Source organism: Cylas formicarius, unplaced genomic scaffold (genome assembly GCF_029955315.1).
Source record: "Cylas formicarius isolate icCylForm1 unplaced genomic scaffold, icCylForm1.1 PGA_scaffold_3__17_contigs__length_32017465, whole genome shotgun sequence".
In the NCBI taxonomy this organism is placed as follows: Eukaryota; Metazoa; Arthropoda; class Insecta; order Coleoptera; family Brentidae; genus Cylas; species Cylas formicarius.
Genome location: NW_026844326.1, coordinates 14,740,919 through 14,766,607, shown reverse-complemented (window position 1 = coordinate 14,766,607; position 25,689 = coordinate 14,740,919). Strand labels below are relative to the sequence as shown.

The window sequence follows — 25,689 nt, the reverse complement described above, 5'->3', positions numbered from 1 at the left end:
ATAATGGTCATTAATTTAAAATTGTTTCTTGTATTTGACTGACCAACAGAGAATATTAAAATTAATTTTCTTCATGGATTTTGACGGTCGCTTTTGTAGCATCTACGTTCTCGTCGGAAAATTATCATAGTTTAAAAATATATTTTATATATAATTATATATATATATATATATATATATATATATATATATATATATATATATATATATATATATATATATATATATATATATATATATATATATATATATTTGACTTTGGCAGTGTAGAGAAGACGTTTTCATAATGAAACACTTTCCGTAGGAGTGGATAATTATTTGGTGTCTCAATTCACCTAAAATAATAATAAATAATAAATAAATATTAACGTATAAAATTGCTTGTGATTTTAAACTTGAACCTTATATTCGGTCAATTAATTATATAAATGTATTTTATTTTACCAAATTCATGTATTAGAAATGTATTATTTTCTGATGTATTACGTCTCAAACATATTTTAGTAGTATTTTTATAATAATATAATGCTGGGAGTGAATATTTATTTTGAAATAACAAACAATAATTATTTATAGAATGCTTCAGTTCAAGCACTTTTGTACAAAATTATACCTGAAATTGTAATAGCACACTTATATTTCTGACTACTGTATTCACTATTTTATTATATGGTAAGGGAAACATGGATACATAGTGGTAAGTTATAGACACAGCGAAAATATACAGGGACCCATCGATCCAACATTTTTTATTAATCCCGTTTCTCCAAGTAGAAGCGTGTTTTGCGAATATCTCGACCTAAAATGTAGAACAACAATCAATAAACCAAAACGGCAACCATGTTTTCACCGTTTTTTAAAAATTATTTATTGATACAATTGCAAAAAGTTAAAGACTACAAGTTTTTGGTTCACTCTTCAATAAAGCATTAAATTTTTCCAGAGGTTTTCGTTTTCCAATAATTGTTTATGATTTTGTAATCTGATGTTATCAATAGGCATTGAGAAAAATTTTGAACACTAACGCATATTCTACAACCTCACCAAAATTCGAGCCAAGTTTGTAGTGTGTTAGTTTTATTTTAATATTTAGTGTTTTTTTCATTATAATAAAATCATGACCTTGGTATTCCAGAATTAAATCATTTTATACAATTTTAAACTTTTAAACTCATTTTTGAGTTACATAACTACCTATAGGGTAGTATTTATTGAATTATTTAGTCAATGGTGCAAATAAATTAATTAATATTAATATATCACATAATAATAATAATACAATATCATAATATCTTTGTGAGAGTTAGAATCACCGGTCCACAGACACTTTATTGACATAAGGCACTTTAATTGGACTAACAATATTTTAAATATATACGATTTTTGCTCGTGTGTGAAATACTTACAACAAAACGAAATTGTGTTACGCTCTATTGACTGCCAAAATCATCAATGTCATTTGGGCCACTGAGCAACGTCATAAGCTGATTGAGGTCGACAGTTCCATCGTAATACGAGTTATCTGAGCGACCAATGTCGTGATAGCATTCATAAGGGTACTTTTTACCAAGTACGACTTTCTTGCCCCGCACAGCAAAAAAACCCATGGGCGGACGACGCTTATCATTGTTCGACGTGAAGTCTTCGATATTTTTTTTGCCTGAAACCAAATAACAATTAGTATATATAGGGTGGGATGTTTATCTCAGAAACTATAACGGACGAAGCCAAAAGTTACATACAAAAGTTGATTGGGGTATTTCAAACCTTCATTTTATTTTAACAAGGTGTTTCATTTTTCGTGGGCAAGTATCAACTTTTTATTTTAAATGAAACACCTGGTATATTACTCCATTTTTGAATTCTTTACAAAATTCTAGACATATTTTGTGTATAATATCCTATACCTGGAGATGGTTATCTCCACTAGAAAAAGGAAGATGGAGTGCAACCTCAACATTTCCATGGATGGGGTGCCTCTTTCTGCAAGCGGAAGTGTCAAGTACTTGGGCGTATGGTTGGACTCTAAGTTGACCTTACAGGAACATATAAGATCAAGGACCAGGTCGACCTTTGGAGATCTGTGGGCCTGCCGGAGAGCGGTAGGGGGCACTTGGGGCCTGGGGCCGAAGATCATGCAGTGGATCTACGCTACCATGGTGGTGCCTATGCTCACGCATGGGGCAGTGGCATGGTGGCCGGAGACCAAAAGAGCGGGAGCAAGGCCAGTTCTTGACAAACTGCAGAGATTGGCTTGCCTCTGCATAACGGGCGCCATGAGAACGGCGACCACGAGGGCCCTAGAGGCTCCGGTGGGGTTGCCCTCTCTGGCGGATCGGGTGCAGATGGAGGCGGCCAGGACAGCTTTGAGGCTGGCGAGCTGCGGGCTCTGGAGGGAGGGAACTTTCAATCGGGGTCCGTACGACATTTTAGAGGGCTGTCGCGGGGATCGCGGGGTCATGGGCATGCCGAGTGACGTCATGACCCCCAAGATGACCTTCTTTGACAAATTGACCTTTCTCTTTCCATCAAGGGAAGATTGGAGAGGGAGGGCAGAGCCGGCTCCTGGGATGGACTTGTCTGGTACACGGACGGGTCCAGAATGGGAGATCTGGCCTGAGCTGGAGCGTACTGCGAGACAACGGGATCGAGCTTGTCGGTCCCTCTGGGTCAGTACTACACTGTGTTTCAGGCGGAAATTTTCGCTTTATTGATGGCGGCCAGAGGGGTGCTTCGGCTCAACCACGGAAGCAGGAGAGTCTTCTTCTGCTCGGATAGTAGGGCTGCACTCATGGCGCAGAAGTCAGTGCGTACGCGCTCCTTGTTGATAAAGGAGTGCAAAGTGGTACTGAGGAGGGTGGCTGAGGAGAGAAAGGTCACGTTGGTCTGGGTCCCGGGTCACACCGGTATCTGGGGCAATGAGGCAGCGGACGCCTTAGCCAGAGAGGGCTCCTCGCATAGGCATATAGGGCCAGAGCCCCGCTTGGGGATCGCCCCGTGTGTGAGGCGGGGAGCTCTCGAAGCCTGGGGGAGAGACCGGGCCGCGGGGGGGCTGGAGAGTTGCTCCGGGAATGAGCCAGGCGAGGCTTATGATGGATGTGCTCGCCCTTCCTCGGACCAGGGAGCTGCTTAGACTGACCAGAAGGGAGTGTAGAGCACTAACAGGGGCCTCCACCGGACATTGCAGGCTTAGGAGGCATCTTTGCTTGCTAGGCATTGGAGACGACCCGGCGTGTAGGTGGTGCATGGAAGGGGAGGAGACCCCGTATCATCTGCTCACCGAGTGCCCTGCCTTGACATGGGCAAGATTGGGAGTCTTCGGAACGGCCCTGATCGATCCGGACTGCACGGTATTGGGCTAAAGGAGTTGCTGACCTTCTATAGGAGGGGCGGCATTCTGGACACCCTCTAGAGCGTCCTGGTAGCACAACGGGCCCATCTGGTGGCCTAAGTGCTTGGACGCCCGCGAGGGCGCCCCCCTTTAATACCAATACCAATACCAATAATCCTATACCTAAGTTAATCGTTTTTGTCATTTTTAATTTTTTATGGGAAAAATGACGTTTACAAGACATAAAATATCTGCCAATTTCTTCATTCGAATTTCGATACATATTAATACAGGGTACACGAAAAATAAGATTTAAAATGAAATAAAAAAAACAAAAAAACTTTTTTTTTAATGGAAACTACCTATTTTTAAAATCTTGTCATATTTAACATTAAAAATTAAGGCAATGTTATATAAGGTTGTATATGCTTAATACTTATTGTCGCGTCACCAAAACTATCCGTTTCAGCAACACGTCGATTCGTTGAAATAAAAGGCAGTATTTTTACACACAACCCTTTAATTCAGTAAACTCACCAAATTACTAAAAAAACAAATAACGTAAAAAAGTATGTACAATAACAAAGAGAGATAATTAGTGATAAGTTATAAATTCTACAGGCAAAGCATCGAATTCGTAAAAAAGACCCCGTCGGAAAAAAATGGCTTTCGATGCCTGCCAAATCCTTAACGATACTAAAGTCCCAAAATTCAGTTTTCTAAAAAGTAAAACACATCTGTAACTCAATACCTACTTCAAAAGCCACTTGAACCATGCCCTAGGAGGAACCATTGTCTTCGGTCATAAATTGATAGACAAGTGTTCGCAAGACCGATCGTTACCATCTGTAAAAATCATAAACGTTGACTTTTGAATAGGATTGAGAAAAAACATGTGCATCTTAAACTGAAATTCCTCTTATTCTAAAAAATACCATAAAATTGTTCCCTATAAATATTTACTGGCTCTAACACTTATACTTTTCACAAATAATATGTTGTTGCCATATAAGTACAGTTCGCGTAAGGTGGCTATGACAGCGTTTAAACAAAACAAGTGGTAATTTCAATTTTTTCGCTTGCTTGCGTATCATATTTGACACAGAGGAAAAGAAATGTTAGAAAGTTATATATCGAACAATAAAAACCGGACCCTGGATTTTAAGGAGGCGCCCAGAAAAATAGGATTTGCCAACACTTTAGAATATATGGAACCTTGAAGGAAGAAAAAGATAGACGTCATATTTTGAATGATGAGGAGCAACTTAATATTTTGTTGCATTTTGCAGAGACCCCTGAAGATTCAATCCGGAATGCGTCTTTAGATCGGGATGTCAAAATAAGAACGTTTCGGAGGTGCCATCAAATAAACAACTGGAAGTCCTATAAATTCTGTACAGTGCAGAAATTAGAGCAACCGGATTACAACATCAGGTTAGATTTTTGCAACAATCTTATGGAGAGACACTTTTCAGAAAATATATTTGTTAATATTATTTAGACAGATGACTAAAATTTTTAATTGGGAAAATACCCATTACTGGACCAATATGAATATTAAAAAACTTATGGAAGTTACAAGATCAGGTAGAACTTCTGTCAAAGTATGGTGTGCCATTTGGAGGTTCAGAATAATATGTCCAGTATTTTTTGATCAGAATTAAAATTCCCAACGATTTTAAAAATTATTCATCTTTTTGTTGAAAATGAAGTGCCTTCTTATCACATAAGTCAAGAAATTGCACCTCTTTAAATGCACACTATAGAGAATGGATTGTGGAGAATAATACTTACACCTGGCATCCAAGAATCCCCGACTTAGCTCCGCTAAATAATTTTCTATGGGATACGCTTAAACATTTAGTTTACAAGTCAAACCGTCAAATGCCGAGGAATTTAAACGTTGGAGTAGAGACGGTATCGGATATTTAAATGAGACTGAATCTGTTAGAAATGCGATTATGTATTTAGAATAAAGGGTTTCTAAATACTACCTGCATTGCCCATATTGAACAACTGTTAAATTATTGTCCTTTGTAAAAATCTTAGGCATATACAATTGCCTTAATTTATTATAAAAACACGTAGTTTCCAATTTAAAAAAAAGTTTTTTGGCAGTTTCTATCATTTCATTTTTAATCTTACTTTTCACTCACCCTGTATATCGAAATGTCTTATGAAATCCGTTATTCCAAGTCTACAACAAAACTTACTCGAGTGAAACAACAAACGCTTCGGAAATAGAAGCAGATATTTTATATATTTAGATATTTTAAGTGTTGCAAACGTAAATTTTCTCACAAAAAATTAAAAATGTCAAAAACGGTTAAACTTAGGTATAGGACATTATACACACAATATGTTTAGAATTTTGTATCAATTCAAAAATGAAGTAATATACTGGATGTTCCATTTAAAATAAGAAAGTTGATATTCGCCCACGATAAATTATGTTGACAATTTATTAGTTTTCCTTGCTATGTGTGAACACGCCAGTCACGTAACTGTCATGTATCTATCACGGTCCAAGTGCGTGCCAACCGTTTGTGCAACTGACGGAATGCTGCCCAGCGCGCCAGTACCGAACTAGTGTTGTGTCAATCGTTCATTTTAAGAGGACCGAACCAATCAGTGACCGATTTCGAAAAGGACCGAATCGTTTCAATCAATCGTTCATTTCAATAATTTTTGTTAACAACATAAGCGGCAATAGTCACTGAATCCGAACAGTCCGAACGACCGATTCAGATTCATTTGAATTTGAATTATTGTTGTGTCTATATGTTCTGTTTGCTGTTTTAGTTAGTATAATATTTAGCTGTGTTCTGGTTTTTATTGCATCATGAGTTTATCAAAATAAGTGCTACGTATTGGGTTGTACCAGTAATACATTAATTTCATTTCATTTCATTCAATATTCAATTCAGCACATAAGCAAATTTACCAATCGATGTCGCAACTCAATACTATAGAATAATTATAACAATACTCCCATTCCTTTTCCGTGGACTGTCTCAGCCATGCATTTAAATCTTAAACCATTCAAATCAATCGTATTCCGCAAGGCGAATTCGATTTGTTTTGGTACGGTCGGTCGATCGCTCATCCTGTATTCGGTCACTTCAGACGGGTCAGGACGGCAGCGAGAGTGAACAAGTTGATCGAATCGTTGATTCGGTCGTTCGATCCTATGAAGTGATTGAATCCAAGTGACCGAATCAATCGCGATTGATACAACTCTATACCGAACTGACCGCCACACAGGAAAGTGCGTTTGACGGTACGAGAACAAGATACAGTCCACAAATGAAGGTGTATAGAGGTTCTATACAACCCTGTATATACAAAATTAAAATAAATTAAAGGTTAGTAATACTTCAATTAACTTTTGTATTTAACTTTTGCCTCCATCATGTATAGTTTCTGAGAAAAGGGAGTGTCCCAAGATAAACGGCCCACCCTATACAACGTACGCTACTGGCTAATTTAATGTGAGCGAGAGACTTGGTTTTAAAGAAAATCAATTGTTTTTATTGCCGACGTTACACACTCCTCACGCAAAAAAATGGCGATTATAAGCATTGATATAAACAATTAGATCGTGCACCATTAAACAAGGAATATTAACTAACTAACTAACTAACCTAAACACTAGAAAGGCTAGAATAGAATTAAACTTAAACGTACCTCTTGTTGCGAAAAATCCCATGCGCGTTCTCTTGAAGTCTTGAAATGTTGGATTGTCCGCCACTTTCTTGCCTCGCATGGCGAAAAAGCCAAAACGGCCGCGTTTATTAAAATCATCTACAAAGTGAAAGTGATCAAAAGAATTGTGATGATTGCATGGTATCTCACTTATCTATTACGAAAATACAATTGCCGTAGTAGTGTAAACAGCTCTCGTATATGAGATAGAGTGCGTTTTTGAAAAAGTAGTCCCCTAAATGTTTTCAATTCGATAACTTGAAAAACACAGCCTATATAGAATGTATTCCTGCTCTCAGAATAAATATAATTTACTTTTTTAAGCTTCACGCCCTGTGTGTTCTTGTATTCATTATTAATAATCTAATTCCAATTTCCAAAGGAAAAGCGTCTTCAGAAATAAGCAGATCTAAATTCGTTTTCAAGAATTAAACTCTAAAAATCAATGAACCAAAGAGTTATCTAAGAAAAAACGCGCAGATAACTATAAATTTTACCATGATCAATCAACTTTAATGATCAAGAACTAGTTAACTGGATTGCGTTGAGTTAGCACGTGAACGTTCAGGTCGGTTCAAAGAGGTCACCATTGAGGAAATTTTCGATAGTAGGCATAGACGTAGGCATCTTGGAAACCATTTACTATCAAATGAAATAAGTGTTGTGATCTATCACAACACACTAGAGACTAGAGGTAGTGTGTTTCTACAGATGATACCATACACCAAAGAAAGTCAAGGTGCTTCATTGGCCGACGCGATATTGATTTGGTGCATAAATGAACTTATTTGGCAAAAAGAAATTGTCTTTATATTAAGGGACTGTCAATAAGAAAAATCTGCAATACTGCAATCCCATCCAGAATATTCTTTAGATTTACCCTCAATTTCCTCTTTCCAAATCTAAAGGAATGAAAGCAAATTTTGTGTAGTAAAGATGTCAACACTGCTTACTTGAAAGAAAGAAGAGAAGAAATAGAAAAGTAGAAAAACGACGAATCTCAATCGTATCGCTCCTCCAATTTTATAAGAGATATTGCCTATTATTGCTTCTTATTTGCGTCCTTCGCCTCCAAATGCTGATAAATTATTTTATATATATTTTTTAAAATATATTGAAAATACCAAAAATAAAGAGAAACGATTAATTATCACTAAATTTTGGTTAACAATTTGCAAATTTGAAATCTGTACACAATGTAAATCTCATAAACAGAGAGCGCCTCCATTTTCTGAGGCTGATCGAGGTAGACTTATCGAAAGGCGAAATCAAAATTGAGTTTAAAAGCGTCGACCAATAAATACTATAAAAAGATTGCTACGATATTAGTCCCAATAAAAATTCGCGTTCGCACGGAATTAGAGAGACTAATGCAATTAAAATGCGAAGAAGGAATATTTTTAGCGAAACGGTACGTACTGTAAAGTAGGTCTCCATTGGAATGTGGATTTTTTGCAGCTTGACTCGCGACCAAGTCCCATCTTTCGCGATCGGGGACATTTTGGGGGTAGTTCGGAATTCCCCAAGAGTCGATTCTCGAACCTGGGAAGTTGTAAGGTGCAGCACCGTCCTCCGCAATAAAATCGGTACCCTGAAACTCATTTGAACCGATTCAAACCCATTATAATATTATATATTTATTTATTTTTTCTTAATTTACAACCATTAATCGTGGCAGCGTGAAAAATATAGGTGCCTCTAATTTTTCCGGAAAAATTTGGAAAGAATCAAGAGATTTGTTCAAATAAATAACGAAGGTCATTAAATACTCGACATCAAAAATTATAAGCACGAATAGTGTTTGGTAATATGATTTTCTGACTGAACTGAATAAAACCGTTTATTAATAATATGATAATTTAATTAATTAAATATTGCTACGAAAAATTTGGCTTACCTACAGTTACAATTTATTATTGAAATACTAATCTTTATTAACAACAATTCAACATTTGCAATGGAAAACAAGATTCTTAAACCCACTGGGTGGTTTAAAAGTCCATCCGGAATTTCAATAATACTATTGAAATTTTCGGACGTCATATAGTTGTGATTTTGGTATTTTTTAACGTGAGACATTTTTTCTGACTTAATCTGAAACTTTTCGTTCGTTTCGTATTCCATGGTGCGATTTTCGCGTCCAACGAGGTAATTTTTCCTAGATGCTTCTTGAATCATTTCAGACTCAGCTGCAGTTGAAGATGATGAGTTTTGTATTTCCAAAAAAAATTCTATTGGTTAGAGGAAGCACAATGCGCCTGCTGTAGTGTGGGTGTAGGTAACATTTGAACTTTCTTCTCATCGGCGTATTGCTGAAAAATCCTTGCTTGGACTTATTGTTTGTGTTCTATAGCCAATAAGTATATAAAGGTTATTATCAGGGCACTTAATTAATTATTAGAAGCACCGCTATCAAGTTCTTTTAAAAATACATTCCATCAAGGTTCCATCAAATTCAGGCCAAGAATCTCTAATCTGCGCAAAGATCAGTGAAATCAAGATCAAACAAAACAATTTTCGTTATTATGATTTTTTACCTTTTCAAGGTTTATGTTGGAACTGGACTATTGTAGGATATAGAAATGGTTTTTAATAGTTCAGTTTCGATCTGATCAAGTTAATATACCTCCATTTCTTGTACTGGAATAATGGAAATTAAAAACAATGCATGATGTGGAATAGAAATGACAGAAATTTATAAATGAAAGTAGAACAGACCAAATATGCCCCTTTTACAGATTTATTCTATACTCTTCCAAACAGTGACCAGACTTTGTTAAATCTTATACTGTGTTTAAACGGTTAAATCCCAAGGCTAAATTGGTATAAGAACCCATACTATAAAAATTTCTTCTACTACTTCAATGCACCTTAACATATCAAAACTATTTTTTCTGAAGCTTAGTTATAACCAGATCCATCCACACATTCTTTTAAAATTTAGTAAGCAGTTTGTATGGGGTGGGCTGCTAATGTAATATATAATTTTTTCTCTTACTCTACAATAGACATAGCTAGGTTATATGTAATTTTTTTTATTAAAAACATTAGTGTTCCGGCGAACCAGCTCCAAAGAAAGCAGGGGTTAAGGCAACTAGATTGATGTCGAAAAATCGTGGCTGTACTATGCACTTCGCGATCTACAGCTTTGTATTTGTATTTTTTATTTTTTGCTTTGTCTTATAGGGACGCATTGCTTTTCTATTGTGCTCCTGCGGATCACTATAGAACTTTCGCAAAATCGATGCAATTTAATTGTGCATGCACCCTGTATAAAGTGTCTTTCACGTCTTGCCGAACTTCAAAATTTCGGCAAACTTTGGTAAACATTAAAATTTGTACAAATAATAGCGATTTGAAATGACATTTTTTCAAATATGTCGCGAACCCTGCATTATAGAAGAAACCTGAAACTCTCTTTCGACATAATTTACGAATACCGTTTAAACCAAGTTATCCCATGCTTTATAGTTTTTTATTTATGGCCAATAATTTTCCCAGGAAAAATGCAATTTCCACTATCTTTTAGATTTTTTTGCTCATAATGGACACATCCTGTACACAATCCGAAAAATGCTTCAAGTAAAAGTTATAGCCCTAGACCTCCTACCTTACCGGTATATGAATTTTTGAAATATCTCGGAAAGCGTGTATAATAGACGAAAACCGTAAATACAAAAATTGTAGATCTCGACGCGGCTTACAATACTGTTTGAACCAAGAACCCATATTTGTTACGACTTTTGATTTGTCGCCAATAATTTACTCCGAAAAGGAACAATTTTCGAGGTCACTAAGATTCTTGCCAATAATTCAGAAACAAAGAAGAAAGAAAAAATGTTTGAAATAAAAGTTATAGCACCACGTCTCTTGGTTAAAGAATTTTTGCCGAAAGAAAGAATAACCAAAAAAATTTTTTTTTTAATTTTTAAAATACTTGTTTAAATCCTAGTTTCTGCAGTTCAGTTTTTTTACTTCTCCGCTGAAATTGAAGTCCATACCTACAAATTTGAAACATCTATAACATTTTTGAATATAGCACAGGATATCCCGAACACCCTGTACAATATATGAAAACCTTAAATACCAAAGGTTTAGCTGCCTATGTGGGCTCTATAGTCATATGAACCAAACTGACATCTGAATGACAGCCTTGTAGTTATGGTCTTTATCAGGGAAACAATTTTCAAGAATTATCAAGAATAAAGGTTTTTGGTTCGGATCTGGCACGTCTTTTGATTCAAGAATTTTTTCGATAGTATATAAAGTTTTTGAGAAAAAATTCATTTCTCTCGATACCCTGCAAATCTGGTTTTTAAATTGTTAAAAATACTTCCCGACCCCACAGCTTCCCCAATATCAATAGATTCCGTTAGGGAACTAGACTCTATATTTGTGAAAATTTTGAAACCGATAGCAGCAAATCTCGGACACAAAAAACATATGAAAATCGCTAAAAAAGATGGACACAATGTCTGATGGCGGCTATTTCTTATACGCTTATGTATGGGTCGTTTAAAAGGAGTCACTGGCTTAAGAAGTTGTGTGCGTTTTCATCAAGCGTCAACAGAGACCGGAAAACGGACAAACAGACAAAAAAATTTTTTCGACGCTGATCATTTCACCGTTGCCAAGATACGAGTTTCGTTGCCAAGCGCTTATACTTTCGAAAAATTCCATTTCATCGGTTTTTCGAAAGTAATAAGGGAAATTATTACTTTGAAACTGGTAAAAACGTCAAAAATGGCAAGTAAGCACATTTATTGGGTCGATGGAGCAAAAAAATAAAGAAAATCTATGATATTTGGCGAAAAAAATCTTGTTCCACCATGACTCAGCTGAAGAATAAAAGTTATTAGTGGTGTCAATAGCGAAATAAGAACACCGACATGAAAACTTTTTTACTCTTTCTAGACACTATGCTGAAAAATAAAGCAAAAAAAAATAAAAAGAGGAACTTATTGGCCCACCCTCATGTAGTACAATTTGCTACGATGGATTCACCTTTGTAAGCAGTTACTCACCTTCGGGGAATTAACCACTTCATCAGGCTTGTATGCAGAATCCGGAATAGATTTTTTGCCCCTCACCAGTGCGGCAGGTCCTTGATGACGACTACTATTGGCGGCGCAAGGATGACACAGCAACCACATCAAACATATTAGGACGAGGAAATTGTAATGCATGATCCTACTATGGACCCCTGTGGAAGATTATTACAAAGTTTTGGATTTCCCGACGATAACTCCAAAATGAAATTTCTAGGGTCGCTGACGAAAAGTATACCTGAAACCGTGTTGTGTTCGAATCGTTGTGGGTGTAATATAATAGCTGCGCTCTTATCGTTTCAAGCTGCGATGTGAGGAGTTTTATTTTCCTCCATTTACACAGTGATTGTGCACGGGCAATTACGAATTTCCAGCGAAAAAGACGAGCCCTTAACTTTTTCCTAAGCATTGTTATAGTGCGAGAGTCGTTTTCAACTTACTTACGAAGTTTGAAGGTATACCCACACGAGCGAGTTTCTTTAGTGAAAGGAAAAATGACTAATTGGGTTCGATATGACGGTTTACCTATTTGTGCTACTGGATGTAAAATATATTTTTTTAATTTTTGAGGTACGTAAAGTGACACAAGGTAGGTGGCAAGTGACGATGAATACTTTCTTTTTTATATATGGCAAAAAAATTGGCGAATTTTTTTTTTCAAAGAAACTTCTACAGGCTACTGTAATAGTTTTTATAAAACTTCTGTTGTTGAGTTGAACTAGCTAACGTTTCGCCAATCATCCTGTTGGCTTCTTCAGAGCTTGACTGAAAGTTTCAAGTTAGCTGGTTCTACTCAACAAAAACGGACGCAAGGGAATCCAGAAATTTTTTAACAGTATAATAGTATATTATGCAACAAGTGCGGTAAACGGCATTTGACTCACGAGTTTATTTGACACAAGCGGAGCGAGTTTTTAATAAACGAGTGAGTTAAAAAGTCTACCGAACGTGTTGCCTACTATACTTTTTCTACGACCGTTATTTTCGCAAAACAACACGAATATATTCACTGACATGACTGTCAGAATTGACAAACGTCAAAATTGAAAGCATGGGAAATATCTCCGAATATATCCGATCGATCCCAAATCCGTGCGGTAAGATCTCGGAAATGTCCGAAGTGGCTCGGATTCGTGAGAAAACAAACTGACGTGGTAAAGTGACGCTTCCCGCACGCTAGATCGGTGGGTAATTAGGTATTTTACAGACGGAAAAATTTTGTGATGTAAACTAAACAGAACATTGTAGTTTGTGGTGTGTTTGCGTTTTGTCATTCTCACAACATCTGCTATGACAATTTTTAGACGAAACACAAAACCAATCTGCAATTTGAATATTTTCGTTTTTCATGAGTGAAGTTTTATTTTTAGTCTAGCTAGAGGGTTTCATAAGTTCTTAATATCAAACAATGCCAGCTCAGCATTCTTACTCATTGGGCTGTTCACTTTTTGAGAGAGTGAACGTTGTCCTCAATCTAGGAGTTTTGTGCGAGAGCAAACTGGTGTTTTTTGACCGTAATGGGTGTATTACCAACACAATAACATTGTTGATTTTATATTTCTTTTTTTACGTAGCTATTTATGTCGATACACTCGCAAGAATTCGGCCAGAATTCTTAAGATATATTGATTTACCTGCGTTATTCAGATACATCAGAAATCATGTTTGGGTGTAAAATTTTGCACATCTTTGAGAAATTTGTTATATAAATTTTAATGCCCCATCAAAAATGTATCTACTAGCTTATTTTCTACATGGGCAGCATTCAGCAATCAACAGAATCGTACGTTTCAACACTCTAACACTATATATATATATTTGGGTGCTCTCTGCGATTCCTTAATTTTTTGTAACGAGGTTCTATGACAGGTATAGAAAACAATATATAATAAATACACTGACGAGCAAAACATTTAGGTCACTCAAGAAATTTCACCGAATCGTCGGTCTCGTAGGCAGTGATTTACTTGCTTTTCGACAAATGCGGATGGAGATGTTTGTTATCTGTCAGTTATTGTCAACGTAGTTTCGACTTTTTTATGAAATAGCGGAAGTTCGACCTAATTAACAATTCGTGCGTTAGGTACTTTCCAGTTGGTTGGCCATTTATCTCCATTAAACTTAAACCTCTGGCACTTTTTTGTAAAACGAAAAATGACAAAATGTTCATGTCTTGCTTAGTTTTTAAAATACACAGTAATTTTGTGAATTTGAAGTTTTGAGGCACGCCTCGTATCTCGAGTATCCTACGACATGTCGGAAAGGTGAAAAGCGCATCCGATATAGATTTTTACGTAGAATTCATTTTTTTTTAATGGAATACCCTATGAGTTATCAATTTGATTCCGCTTGGTATGGGCTTCTCAAAAATGTATAACAGTATGGGGTTATTTGTATAAAGAATTTATTAAATATCTAAAATAGTTACCTTATTTGTTCCTGGCAATACTTACACAACAACTTTTTTAAATGGTTTGTAGGTCAATTTGATTCCGCTTGTTAGAAGCTTTTCAATAATTTAATACGGTAGGGGGTTATTTGTATAAATGACCTCATAAAAATAATTTTTTTAAATTTTCCTTAAGGTATTTGCGGTAAGTCTTATTTATTCCTGACTATGCTTACACAGTAACTTCTATAATAACTATGTTAAATGTTACGAATAAAATAAAATATTAAACTAAGTTGGCTTCATGCAAATTATAATAGTTAGTATGTAAGTATTCTCAGGAATAAATAATATTTATACAAATAACCCTATAATCTTATACATTTTTTAGAAGCCGAATCAAATTGGCCATGAAAAAAAAAACATTTTTTCAAAAAGACGAAACCATTTAGAAAAAAACTGACTACGCCACTGAATTTTACGTAAAAATCTATATCGGGTGCGCTTTTCAACTTAAAAAGATTTCATATGATACCCGAGATATGAAGGGTGCCACAATTTCCAAGATAACCCTGTATTTTAAAAACTAAGTAAGTCATGAAAATTTTGTTAACGTCATCTTTTGTTTCGCAAAAAAAGTATCAACGGCTTGCGAAAACGCAAATCTCTATCTTCACTAACAACGGACATCAATGTGTATTTAATAAACAAATGGCTGAAGTAGTGTTTTATAAAATTTACCGAAACGTTCTCAAACCGTCGGCCAACGATCAATGCATTCCATGGATATTTTAGAAATATTTTTTATTTGAATATGTGCCCTTGACATTTCGGGGGTTATGTTCTATTTTTAAAATAGGAAATCCACAAATTACCTTTACTTTACTGATATCATTACAATTTATGTTCGCTTAGTCAAGTCTCTACCCAACATGCGTTCGCGCAAACTAATCCGACAAATACCAAATGCGAAAAATATACATCCTCTTGAGATGACACAATTCATTTCCGATTGTTGTGTGTTTCAAATAACTAAATCCCCACACAAGGAATAGATCTTACCATCATTTTCTATACTCTTAACCATAAAACCACAAATGTTTTAACTACTCGTATTAATTTTTACTACCAGGTGTTATTATATCGGCTACGATATGGTCTGCCTAAAACTATATCGTATTTAAAGGCAATTATCTATTGCCAGAGCATCAGGGATGAGCTTTTATGGTGTTTTAAAAATATAAAGAATAAATATTATATGATTATATGTTTACTCAGGTATAATAAAATTACATTAGTACTAAAAATACAGGCTGTTCTACCGAGAAGTTCGTGGATCTCTTATGGGAAAACTATAAGTAGCAATAATAATATCATATCATAACATATAAATAAAGAGAGATACGAGGTCTCTCAAATCAGTTTTCGATTTTGGCTTATTACGAGATTATTTAATAATAGGACGTTTCACTGACTAACCATAAAGTTGCAATTTACTAAACGTTTTAAGAAAAATTGATGCAGCTTTCAAATCGATAAAAAAAGCCGATAGATGAAGAAAATGAAAAATGGTGGAAATAAAATAAGACAAAGGAAGCACCAGAATTGAAGTTATTTTTTAGATTTGAAAACTGGAGGTGAGGGCACAAAATCAAAAAAAACAAAGTATTAAATAGTTACAGAGGCATTGCAAGCAATAATGATATGACGAAAGTTAACCTAGAGTCTAGCTTAATAGAAACATTAACTCTAATAAAAAATAAAAGAATGGGAAAAGACAAAATAGGTGAAAATTATAAAATATTAGTTCTTGGTGTGGGTAGAAAGAATGTCTAGGGTTAATACGAATTTCCAGAAAATTTAGTCTATTCAATAGGGCAGAGCAATCAAACAATTATTCAAAAATTTTAAATGAAGTCCTTAAATAATGGTAACCGGGGCGATCACTAAGGGACACATAACCATATCTATTTAACAATTTCGTATACGGAAAGCCTTGTGGAGGTTATACTCCTTCCAACTTATACCATACATACTTCAAAAACTTTACTGAATTTTTTTCAGATTATTAATATGACAATTGCATCCAGGAGAGCAAACTACTGATCCATACTCCAACTTAGATTTGACGTACGAGTTATATAATATTTTAATCACTTCTGTACTTTTAAAGTCTCTGGTGCAACGTAAGATAAATCCATAGCTTTTTGAGGCTTTTGCCAATACCTTATTAACATGAGGTACAAAGGATAATTTCTAGTTGAATATGACTCCCAAGTTACAAAAAGTGTTAGAACGGGAGAGAGTTTTATCGAAAAGATGATAGTCATATTTCACAGCTGCACTCATGGCGGTTCAGGGACCAATTGTTGATTTGCTTAAAACTACGCTGGAGAGTAAGACAATCCTCGGAACATCGATTTTTTTTAAATTTTTACGTCGGCCACATATATGAAAAAACTGATATCAAGGTCTTTAACAATGTCATTAACAAAAATGGTGAATAGTAATGGCCCCAATATTGAAATTTGAGGAACGCCTGATGAAGCGATGTATTCATCGGAAGTGTGAACAAAGAAATAGATTAGATAGTTAGATAAGTGTGAAGAAAACAAATTAACAAACGATTCGGAAAATCGAAAGGCTTATGTATTAGAGTTTTGTGATCTAGGCGATCAAATGCTTTTGAAAAATGCAGATATATATTTAAAAAAACTTGTTTCTGGGGACCATTTGATTCTTAACATGAAATATTTGATCCTGTAGGAGTAATTCTAAAACTTTACAGAAATTGCGGATAAGAAAAATAACCCTCTAGTTTGTGATTTGCGATCTACAGTCTTTTTTGTGTGCTGGAATAATTTTAGACATTTGTCATATATCAGGAACGGCTTGGTTTCCCAAACACAGATTAAAAAGTATTACAAGGGATTTAGCCAGAACAAAACTACAGTCATGCATAAGGAATGCTAGAATTTAATCTGGACTCATTGTAAATTTAGGTTTAATTACTGTAAGAGCTATTTCCACCTCATATTCGGAGAACATCTTCATGTTTATATTTTCAGAGTGGTGTAAATTACTAATACCATTAAAATTGTTTAAAGAACTCCCTTTAGAAAATGACTGTCGAAAACATAGTACAAAAGAGATGAGTATATCTTGCCGAGTATGTAACTCAGTGTCATTAAAGTTCATTAACTGGATACATCTCAGATTTCTTTTTCGAATTTTGATTGTTAATAATTTAGTCATAATCATTGTAATTTTTTTCAAATCATTCTTGTGTTTAATTAATTTCTTAAACAAACCAGACTCAGTAATACTCCTTCCGATATGTGTCCGATATCATTTTTGTGGTATGGTTTGTTCATAGATATAAGAAAGTGACCAATTGTTTTTGAATGGGATTATCCAAGTTTCGGAATTTAAATTCAGGTAAAATTGTGGTCCGTAATAGAAAAGAATTTTATACCTACCTGTGTTTGGTTTGGTATGCTACTTAATTTAGGTTTATTAGTAATCATTCTTATTTCATATGTAATAGAGCGTGTGTTGAATCGTGTGCGAATTGTGCAAAATATGTGGGAGTCTAGTGTATCTCAGGAGATGCTCCCGCCCAAATGTAGAAAACACTATTCTATTGACACTAAGGAAGCTATAAACAACGTTCATTTGACTCTCATTGGACGTGGTGCCAGCAAGCAAGCATCTTTAGAAGAAACGGTCACAATGACGAAAATTCCAACATCAACTGTATGGAAAATTGTGAATAATCCCATTTCAGCAAGGAAAAAAAGAAGCGATGCTAATATTTTCTGGAGTATAGATGAAAGTGATCAAGATATAATACGGTGTAAAATTTACCAGTTATAGGAGTAACAAAGCGTGCCTAGATTAGACATCTCAATTAGGGGGCTTGAAAAAGATGAAACCGGTGTTAAATGTGGCAGAACTACCTTATGAAAGTGTATTCAACACGTGGGTTTTAGATTTAAAAAAATTGACAAAAGGCAAGTTTTAATGGAATCTTTTAGAATTCGGAAATGGCGACTGGAATATCTAGAAAAAATTAGGATTTACAGAGAACAACAAAGGCCAATTATTTACTTGAAGACAATGAAGACACCACCGCTGATTTATTTGAAAGTTGCTTTAAAAACAAACTAGTTCCTAACATTCCTCCTAATAGCGTGATTGAAATGGACAATGCAAGTTATCACAGTAGACAGTTGACTAAAACCCCTTCCTCATGTGGCACAAAAACAACAATCCATAACTACATGTATAATAACGACATTTATTTTCACGAAGATTATACCAAAAAGCAATTAATTGAGGTTCTACAAAGCTTGAACCTACAAAAGGAATACGTCTGTGATAATTATGCAAAAAATCTAGGACATACACTGTATATTTAATCTCATTGAACATGTTTGGAACCAACTGAAATCTGCCATTTGTCGTAACAATGTTTTTCCCCGTGTTAACTCCAATGTCCTCAAACTTATAGAAACCGAAGTTTTTAACATCCCTCCACAAATTTGGGCAAATTCTGTTAAACATATAGAAAAAGCAGAACAGTCGTATATCCATATTGCAAATAATATAGAACAAATAATAATTAGAACAGGCGATGATAGCGATAGTGATGCTGATATATTATATGAATAATTTTAAGTAATTTAAGTAGGTAATAAAAATAATTTGTAATTTTATTTTAGATTTAAACATAAATACATACACAAATAAATAAATATTGTTTAGTATCTTTCCTAACAAAACCCCTAATAATTAAATTCTAAGCAAAGTAATATTTAATAAGTAATAATAATATTTCATTCTTACAGCTTGACCGGGTCTTTCCTTATTTCGTATCAGTTAGTCACTTTCTTATATTTATGAACAGACTTTAACATTTTCATACATCGCTTTTCTTCTTCAGCCAAGTTTATGTTCAACTACAGAGCGATCCACAAACTATCAAAATGGAATACAGATATCTAACACATCAATAATAGAACAATTGACAGCAGCAAAAATTTATGCGTGTATATAGAATTTTTCTAAATTTTAAAATAAACTAAAAAAATAAAATCTAAAACCGGAAATTTCAGTTTTTTCGGTAATAGAAAAAGGTTGACGTGACATCAATATAATTTTTAATGTCATACAAATAACAAAACCTAAAAATAACTCGCAGCCAGTCACATAAAAGTCATATATTGCATTTGCGTGCCTGCATTTTGTTCAATATTCCATTTGGTTCTTCCGTTTTCTATACATCGTGTTCCATTAATTAAAATGATTAAACATTCAATAGTTCCTTCTTTCAAAGCTCCTCGAGGCTGTATAAAAAGTATATATGTCATCGGTACTGCATTTCCTTCAGGATATCGTGTATCGGCTGGAAATATTTTGTGTTTTTCATTTTCGTTTCACCGTGAGAAATTCGACCACCCGGGGCTGTATTCATATAAAATTTCGTAACGAGAGCCTGAACGCCTGCCAAAGACAATTTCAACTGATATTCATATTTCAAACCGTCCTCTTATTATTCCCGCATTCATAAGGAAGGTGAAGTGAGTAGGCCGGGTAATTATTTTTCTTTCGCGACCTATTGTGTTTTAATGATCCAGAGCATTTGGAAAAATTGCAATTAAAACCTTAAAAAAATGGAATTTAAAATTTTCGTCGTAAAATGCGCAGCAATAATAAACTACGGCCCTTAAGCAATGAGAGAATATTATTTTTAAGTTGGTTGGAAAGAAGAGGTGGAATTTATTAACCCAGGGACGCAACCTAAGTGTAGAAGAAAGTAACAACTTGGCATAGCACATAAATTGTAGCAAATAAAAGGAGTTAAAAGGAGAAGAAAATGAAAAATATTCTACACGTACATTGGAACGGTCGACACCCATAACTCAACTAGCACCACCAGAAATTATACTCCAGATTGGACCAAGAATCGATGCAACCATTTGCATAGTATTTTGACAACAAACATGTACTATGTTATTATTAATCATTGGTAAATAGTGCAGTGCGGGTTAGTAAGACTCCATTATATATGGGAAAGAACAAAATTTGACCCTTTTTATCAAATTCAATCCGTTTTTGATCGATTTGGGTATATATATATATATATATATATATATATATATATATATATATATATATATATATATATATATATATATATATATATATATATATGTATATATATTCCTTATATTTTAATTAATTTTTTTATTAATTTAATTTTAATTAATTCACTCTTAGCATTTAACTAGAAAATGTGGGTCAAGTGGCACTATGTTATTAAGGTATTAAAAAGGCCTTTACAATTCTGTTAAAATTTTAAAAATATATCTAATAATTTCGATATTTTATTCAAATTAATTAATTATAACGTTATTTTTAAGTTAGCTTGAAGCTACTAGAATAGTTTTAAATAAAAAAAAATGGGTTTATTTTTCTCTTGTAATTTTTGTCTTTATCTTTGCCACTTTCATGTTTGATATAGTGGTAGATATAGTTTGATGTAGTAGTGAATCGATTTTACCAGTAGGTACCCAAAAGTTTATATAATAGTTTATAGAATTGGATTTGTCTCCATTCGTTATCAAAATAATAGTTTACTACTGCTCATCCGGACCTAAACGCTAGACACTCCTATATTCAAAAGTTTGAAGTCAGTCGTGTAACAAAAACACCAACGTGGGGTTCAGTAAGAGACGAGGCTTCATAAATGGCCGCCTTAGATCATGTTGAAGTAGAAAGAAACCAAAAAGTTCTTCATGTGGCTTCAAAATAATAGTTGTGAATAGTTTACTACTGCTCATCCGGACCTAAACGTTAGACACTCCTACATTCAAAAGTTTGAAGCCAGTCGTGTAACAAAAACACCAACGTGGGGTTCAGTAAGAGACGAGGCTTCATAAATAAAACGTTCTTCATGTGAGAAACAATTATTTTATATTTGCTACATTTTAACTTTTAAATCAATATCAGCAAGCGAAGTAAAAAAGTATAACAAAGACATTTAAAAACAGTTGCCCCTTTTTTTAATACTTTTTACTGTATTTATGGGGGTGGCGGAGTACCTTTCCACATATCCCTGCAGGCTTTATTGTCGGTTCTGCTGGGATGGGATAGGATCTTCTGTCAAATTAAATATATAAAATAACAAATTAAATCTCCCAACTTTTGAATGTCAATTTTTTTTGTGTAACCCATAGGTAGATAAATAGATGGCCGGTATGTAGGTGTGAGTCAAGACGTAACCAGACACCCACATCTATAATTATTATTATCCACATATATTTTACTTAATTAAATCAAAATTCCTTTTAATTTTTTACATCCCATAAGCAATACACGTTTATTGTATTTATGGTCATAATTGTTGAAAGGATAACAATTTGCAAACTACCTAAATTGATCTACTGGCATTTGATAAAAAAGGGCAAATTTCAATGGCAAACCATTGAAATCACATAAATATAACGAGGTTTTATTAGTCCGAACCATTTAGAAATGATATATAACGTTCGGTAACTCCGCAAACAACAAAGCCCCTTCGATGAGTGTTTTTAAATCGCATTTTGTGCCACATCCACCTGACATAGTTCTTACAATTTATTAGTTTTGATATGTGACCTATAACTAATATACGAATCAAAGCGAACGAAATACCATATTACTAAGGATGCCTACACAAAATTCATTTTTTTGCATTATTTCGTCGAACTTTTAATTGTCGAATTTGTTAGGGGGCAGATTCAATCGTCGCAAAATCAAGTTCAAAAGTCAATGTCGCACATTATCAGATGTCGCCGTCATATTGTCAGTCGTAGACAGGTAAATAAGTAATTTCTCCACCGACACACAACAGTTAGAGCTCTGTCCGAAACAGTAGCGCAATCAGTAATCTGCGTGGAAATAATTAATAATTAATGGCGGTGCTGACTAATTGGAAGCTGGTTAATAAATACTAATTTTATCCTATTCATGTCCGAATTGTTTCTCATTTAGACGCCTCTGTAGATTCTCTTTGTGTAGATGCAATATATATGTAATAAAAATTTTATAAAACAAAACCCTTTTTGAGAAATTCTGGGAAATTAGGAAACTTGTAATTTCTGTTTTCATCCAAAATTTATTCTTCTGTTAATACAGCCGAGCGTTTTTAATATCTGGAATCCCCAATACATATCGAAATTAACTACGAAAAAGTACGAAGCCGAAACTCACCTTGTAGGATTAGAATCAAATCATGTTTTTTAATCTAAAATCGTAGAGATCTTAAAAAAATGCAAAAAACTCAACATTTAGCATTTAGTTTTTTTGAATATATATTTTTTTTGGTTTTGCTTAGTTTCAGTCATATTAGAATCACAGCTCAAAAACGGAAAATAAAAAAAAGGATCCGCTTATAAATTTTACTTTAAAACAATCGTTATTTTCATCAATAACAACAGATTTTTAAAATAGAAAGTTCAATACAACAAATAAAAGGCAGAAAAATATGTTTCTATCGCTCATTGTCAGCTCATTGAAAAACTCTCAACCAAATTCTTAAACCAAGAGGTTGAACATTATCTTTCCTTCAAAACACTGAACTACTTTTTAAAATTTTTGTATGAGAACTACCTAGATCATAAATTAACAGATGTGGGAACAGACATCTAAAATTTATAGACTTAATCATTACCACTAGAATAAAATTAATATTACATCATATTCAAGAAAAAGTTTTAGACTGTGAACTTCTCACTTATCTTAGACATATCACTTTCGCATTTGCAATTTCACGATTTACTTCGATCGCTATCTTTGTCAGTGACGAAGTTCTAAAATTTTGTGATTAATGGGAAGCTAAATAATTTTTCGAACCGAACCTAAGCCTAATTTAAAATGTACGAAAACTACAGTTTTGGTTATTTTTAGATTCATAGAAAATTTATCTATGTCCCATTGGTTTTGAAATTTAATTGGGTTACGCCGTATTGTTCTAAAAGAACGATTTTTGATTTTTCAATTATTTTCCAAAAAAAGTACGATTCCTATGTTGATTTCTTTTGAAAATTTCGGTGTTCGGCATGTACTACACGAATATAAACAAAACTTTACGTACTTGTCTAAAACGGAATATCCTATCTTTAGAACATTTTTTTTAAATTCCTTTGTATGTATTAATTTGTTATCAAAATTTTGAAAATTCGATAATGAATAAATATATTTAATTGAAAACTTCACAGGACATTTGAAAGTTGAGAAAAATATTTCTACCGCCTTGTATAAAGAGGACAGAGACTTTGTTATGTATAATATCACATTTCATGCTCTATTTAACACCATTTAGTTATTATATTTAAAAGATTATTATTATAAATTTATTATCACATGGTATCATACTATATCTCAGCTTCTGATTATTTTATAAATTCGTTTTAAGATAGAATGCGCTGTTAAACTAATTTTAAAAATAGTTACGTGCAATGAAACACATCTGGGCGAATTACAGTGAAAGATATCCACTCACCCTTTCAAGTTCGGAGTAGATTGCTGCCACTCTTGTACGCACAAATTGCAGCAGCAGCTCCGGAGAAATCGCAGGACAACTCCGGCAGCACTCGGTGCGAAGTTGGAACGCAATTAAAAAGAATTCTACCGATCTAAACGTTATAACGCAGGTGACGGTGACGTTAAAGTTGTGGGATTTTAAACCATGAGTTATCGGCCAATGGGGATAGGAGTTGTGACGACGGGAACATTTAGTAGCCAATGATATGGATAACCGAAGTACATACGTCTGGGTTTCGAGTATATTTGTATATTCGGTATGAATTGTAATTAACCTCAAACTTCTGAAGTCTGCTATAAAAATTGCTACCGTTCATCATCATCGAATATCACAAATTATATAGCATACTTTATAAATCGTTTAATGTTTTTAGCTGCAATTATAATCATTCATGATTTAAGAATGGATATATTCAATAAATTCGAATGTGTAGGATATACGGAACTTGTGCATTAACACAGTTTTCAAATTAGGAGTTGTATATTGTTATATTTAATTAGAAGATGTAGGAATTAGTCCTTGTAAACTTGTAATTAAAGAGTACCTAGAATTTTTTGGAGCACAATCAGAATATTACTGGCAAAATCCTGAAAAGCAGAATTATGGTTGCTTTAAATGTCATGTTTGGAATTTATTTACACCCAATATTGTTGAATATTCACAAGCTTTTGATGTATATCCTACTAGTTTTACAATTACTAAACCAGCATGATACTATGTCAAAAGAAGGTTATATTAATTTGAGACAACTTAAACAAGCCAATCATGAGTTTTAGTTGATAAAAAATAATATCATACTGCATTAGATGACAAATTTTAATCGGTATCTAAAATTAGGGGGTATATGTACATTGCAATATGTGACACAATGTGCAAGTAGGTACTTATATAGATAAGTTAATGTGTTAATCGTTGTATTCATAAATAATCCTATGCCAATTGCCTTATAGTGTTAACATGATTTACTCTGTTATCAAAAATTCTGAATAAGTGATGTTTCATGTAGTTGAGAGGCGAATAATATGAATAATCTTCAGTGTCATCTGCAACTTGCAGCTTTAGCATGTACTGTTTGTTTAAGGTTCGTCGCTGCGTGAAATTTTATCCCTGTAGACCATGGGTGGGCAAAAGCCGGCCCGCGGGTCGGATCCGGCCCTTTTGCTAATTTTATCCGGCCCGTTGAAAAATTCCGCACGCAAATTTTTTTAAACTCTTTTATGAGATTTTGTTGACATCAACATTATTAGTGTGCATACTGTATATATAATAGGCGTAATAAAATGGGCGGTCGGCTGACTACACTAGTGTGGACGATGTCGCGAGCTTGAAACAATCCTCGCGCGATTCTCATGCGAGTCGCTCGCGACGATCGCTCTCAGGGCGGTTTTTTCGTCGAACACAAAGGAGATCGCGCTAGGTTCGAAATGCATGTGTGGACGGCATATGCTGCACTCCTCTCACTTTTCGAGGGACGACAGGTCACACCACGCGTATTGTTAATTTTGATTTAGCACTGATCGCATACTCTTTTTTGTTCGAGTCTAATATTAGTTTGCAAATATAAAATTGAAAACGTGGACTTTTTGTAAGTAAAATTTTAAAACATTAGTTTTATTTTATTGTATTA

At 34.2% G+C, this 25,689-nt stretch overlaps 1 protein-coding gene across 2 annotated transcripts; it reads right to left on the bottom strand.

Annotated features, from left to right (window-relative positions):
* Nucleotides 1-537: 537 nt before the first annotated feature.
* On the bottom strand, nucleotides 538-24,141 carry LOC132699795 (uncharacterized). Of its 2 annotated transcripts, none has more exons than XM_060666689.1 (6): nucleotides 24,021-24,141; nucleotides 12,061-12,239; nucleotides 8,456-8,627; nucleotides 7,019-7,135; nucleotides 1,407-1,660; nucleotides 538-799 (listed from the first exon to the last, which is right to left on the bottom strand). In XM_060666689.1, exons 2-5 carry the CDS (start codon nucleotides 12,220-12,222, stop codon nucleotides 1,431-1,433), a joined length of 681 nt encoding a protein of 226 aa, XP_060522672.1. In that variant the 5' UTR covers nucleotides 12,223-12,239; nucleotides 24,021-24,141; the 3' UTR covers nucleotides 538-799; nucleotides 1,407-1,430. The 2 variants fall into 2 exon arrangements, with proteins under 2 accessions (XP_060522672.1, XP_060522673.1); XM_060666690.1 differs by lacking the exon at nucleotides 24,021-24,141 and adding an exon at nucleotides 15,349-15,418.
* Nucleotides 24,142-25,689: the final 1,548 nt, after the last annotated feature.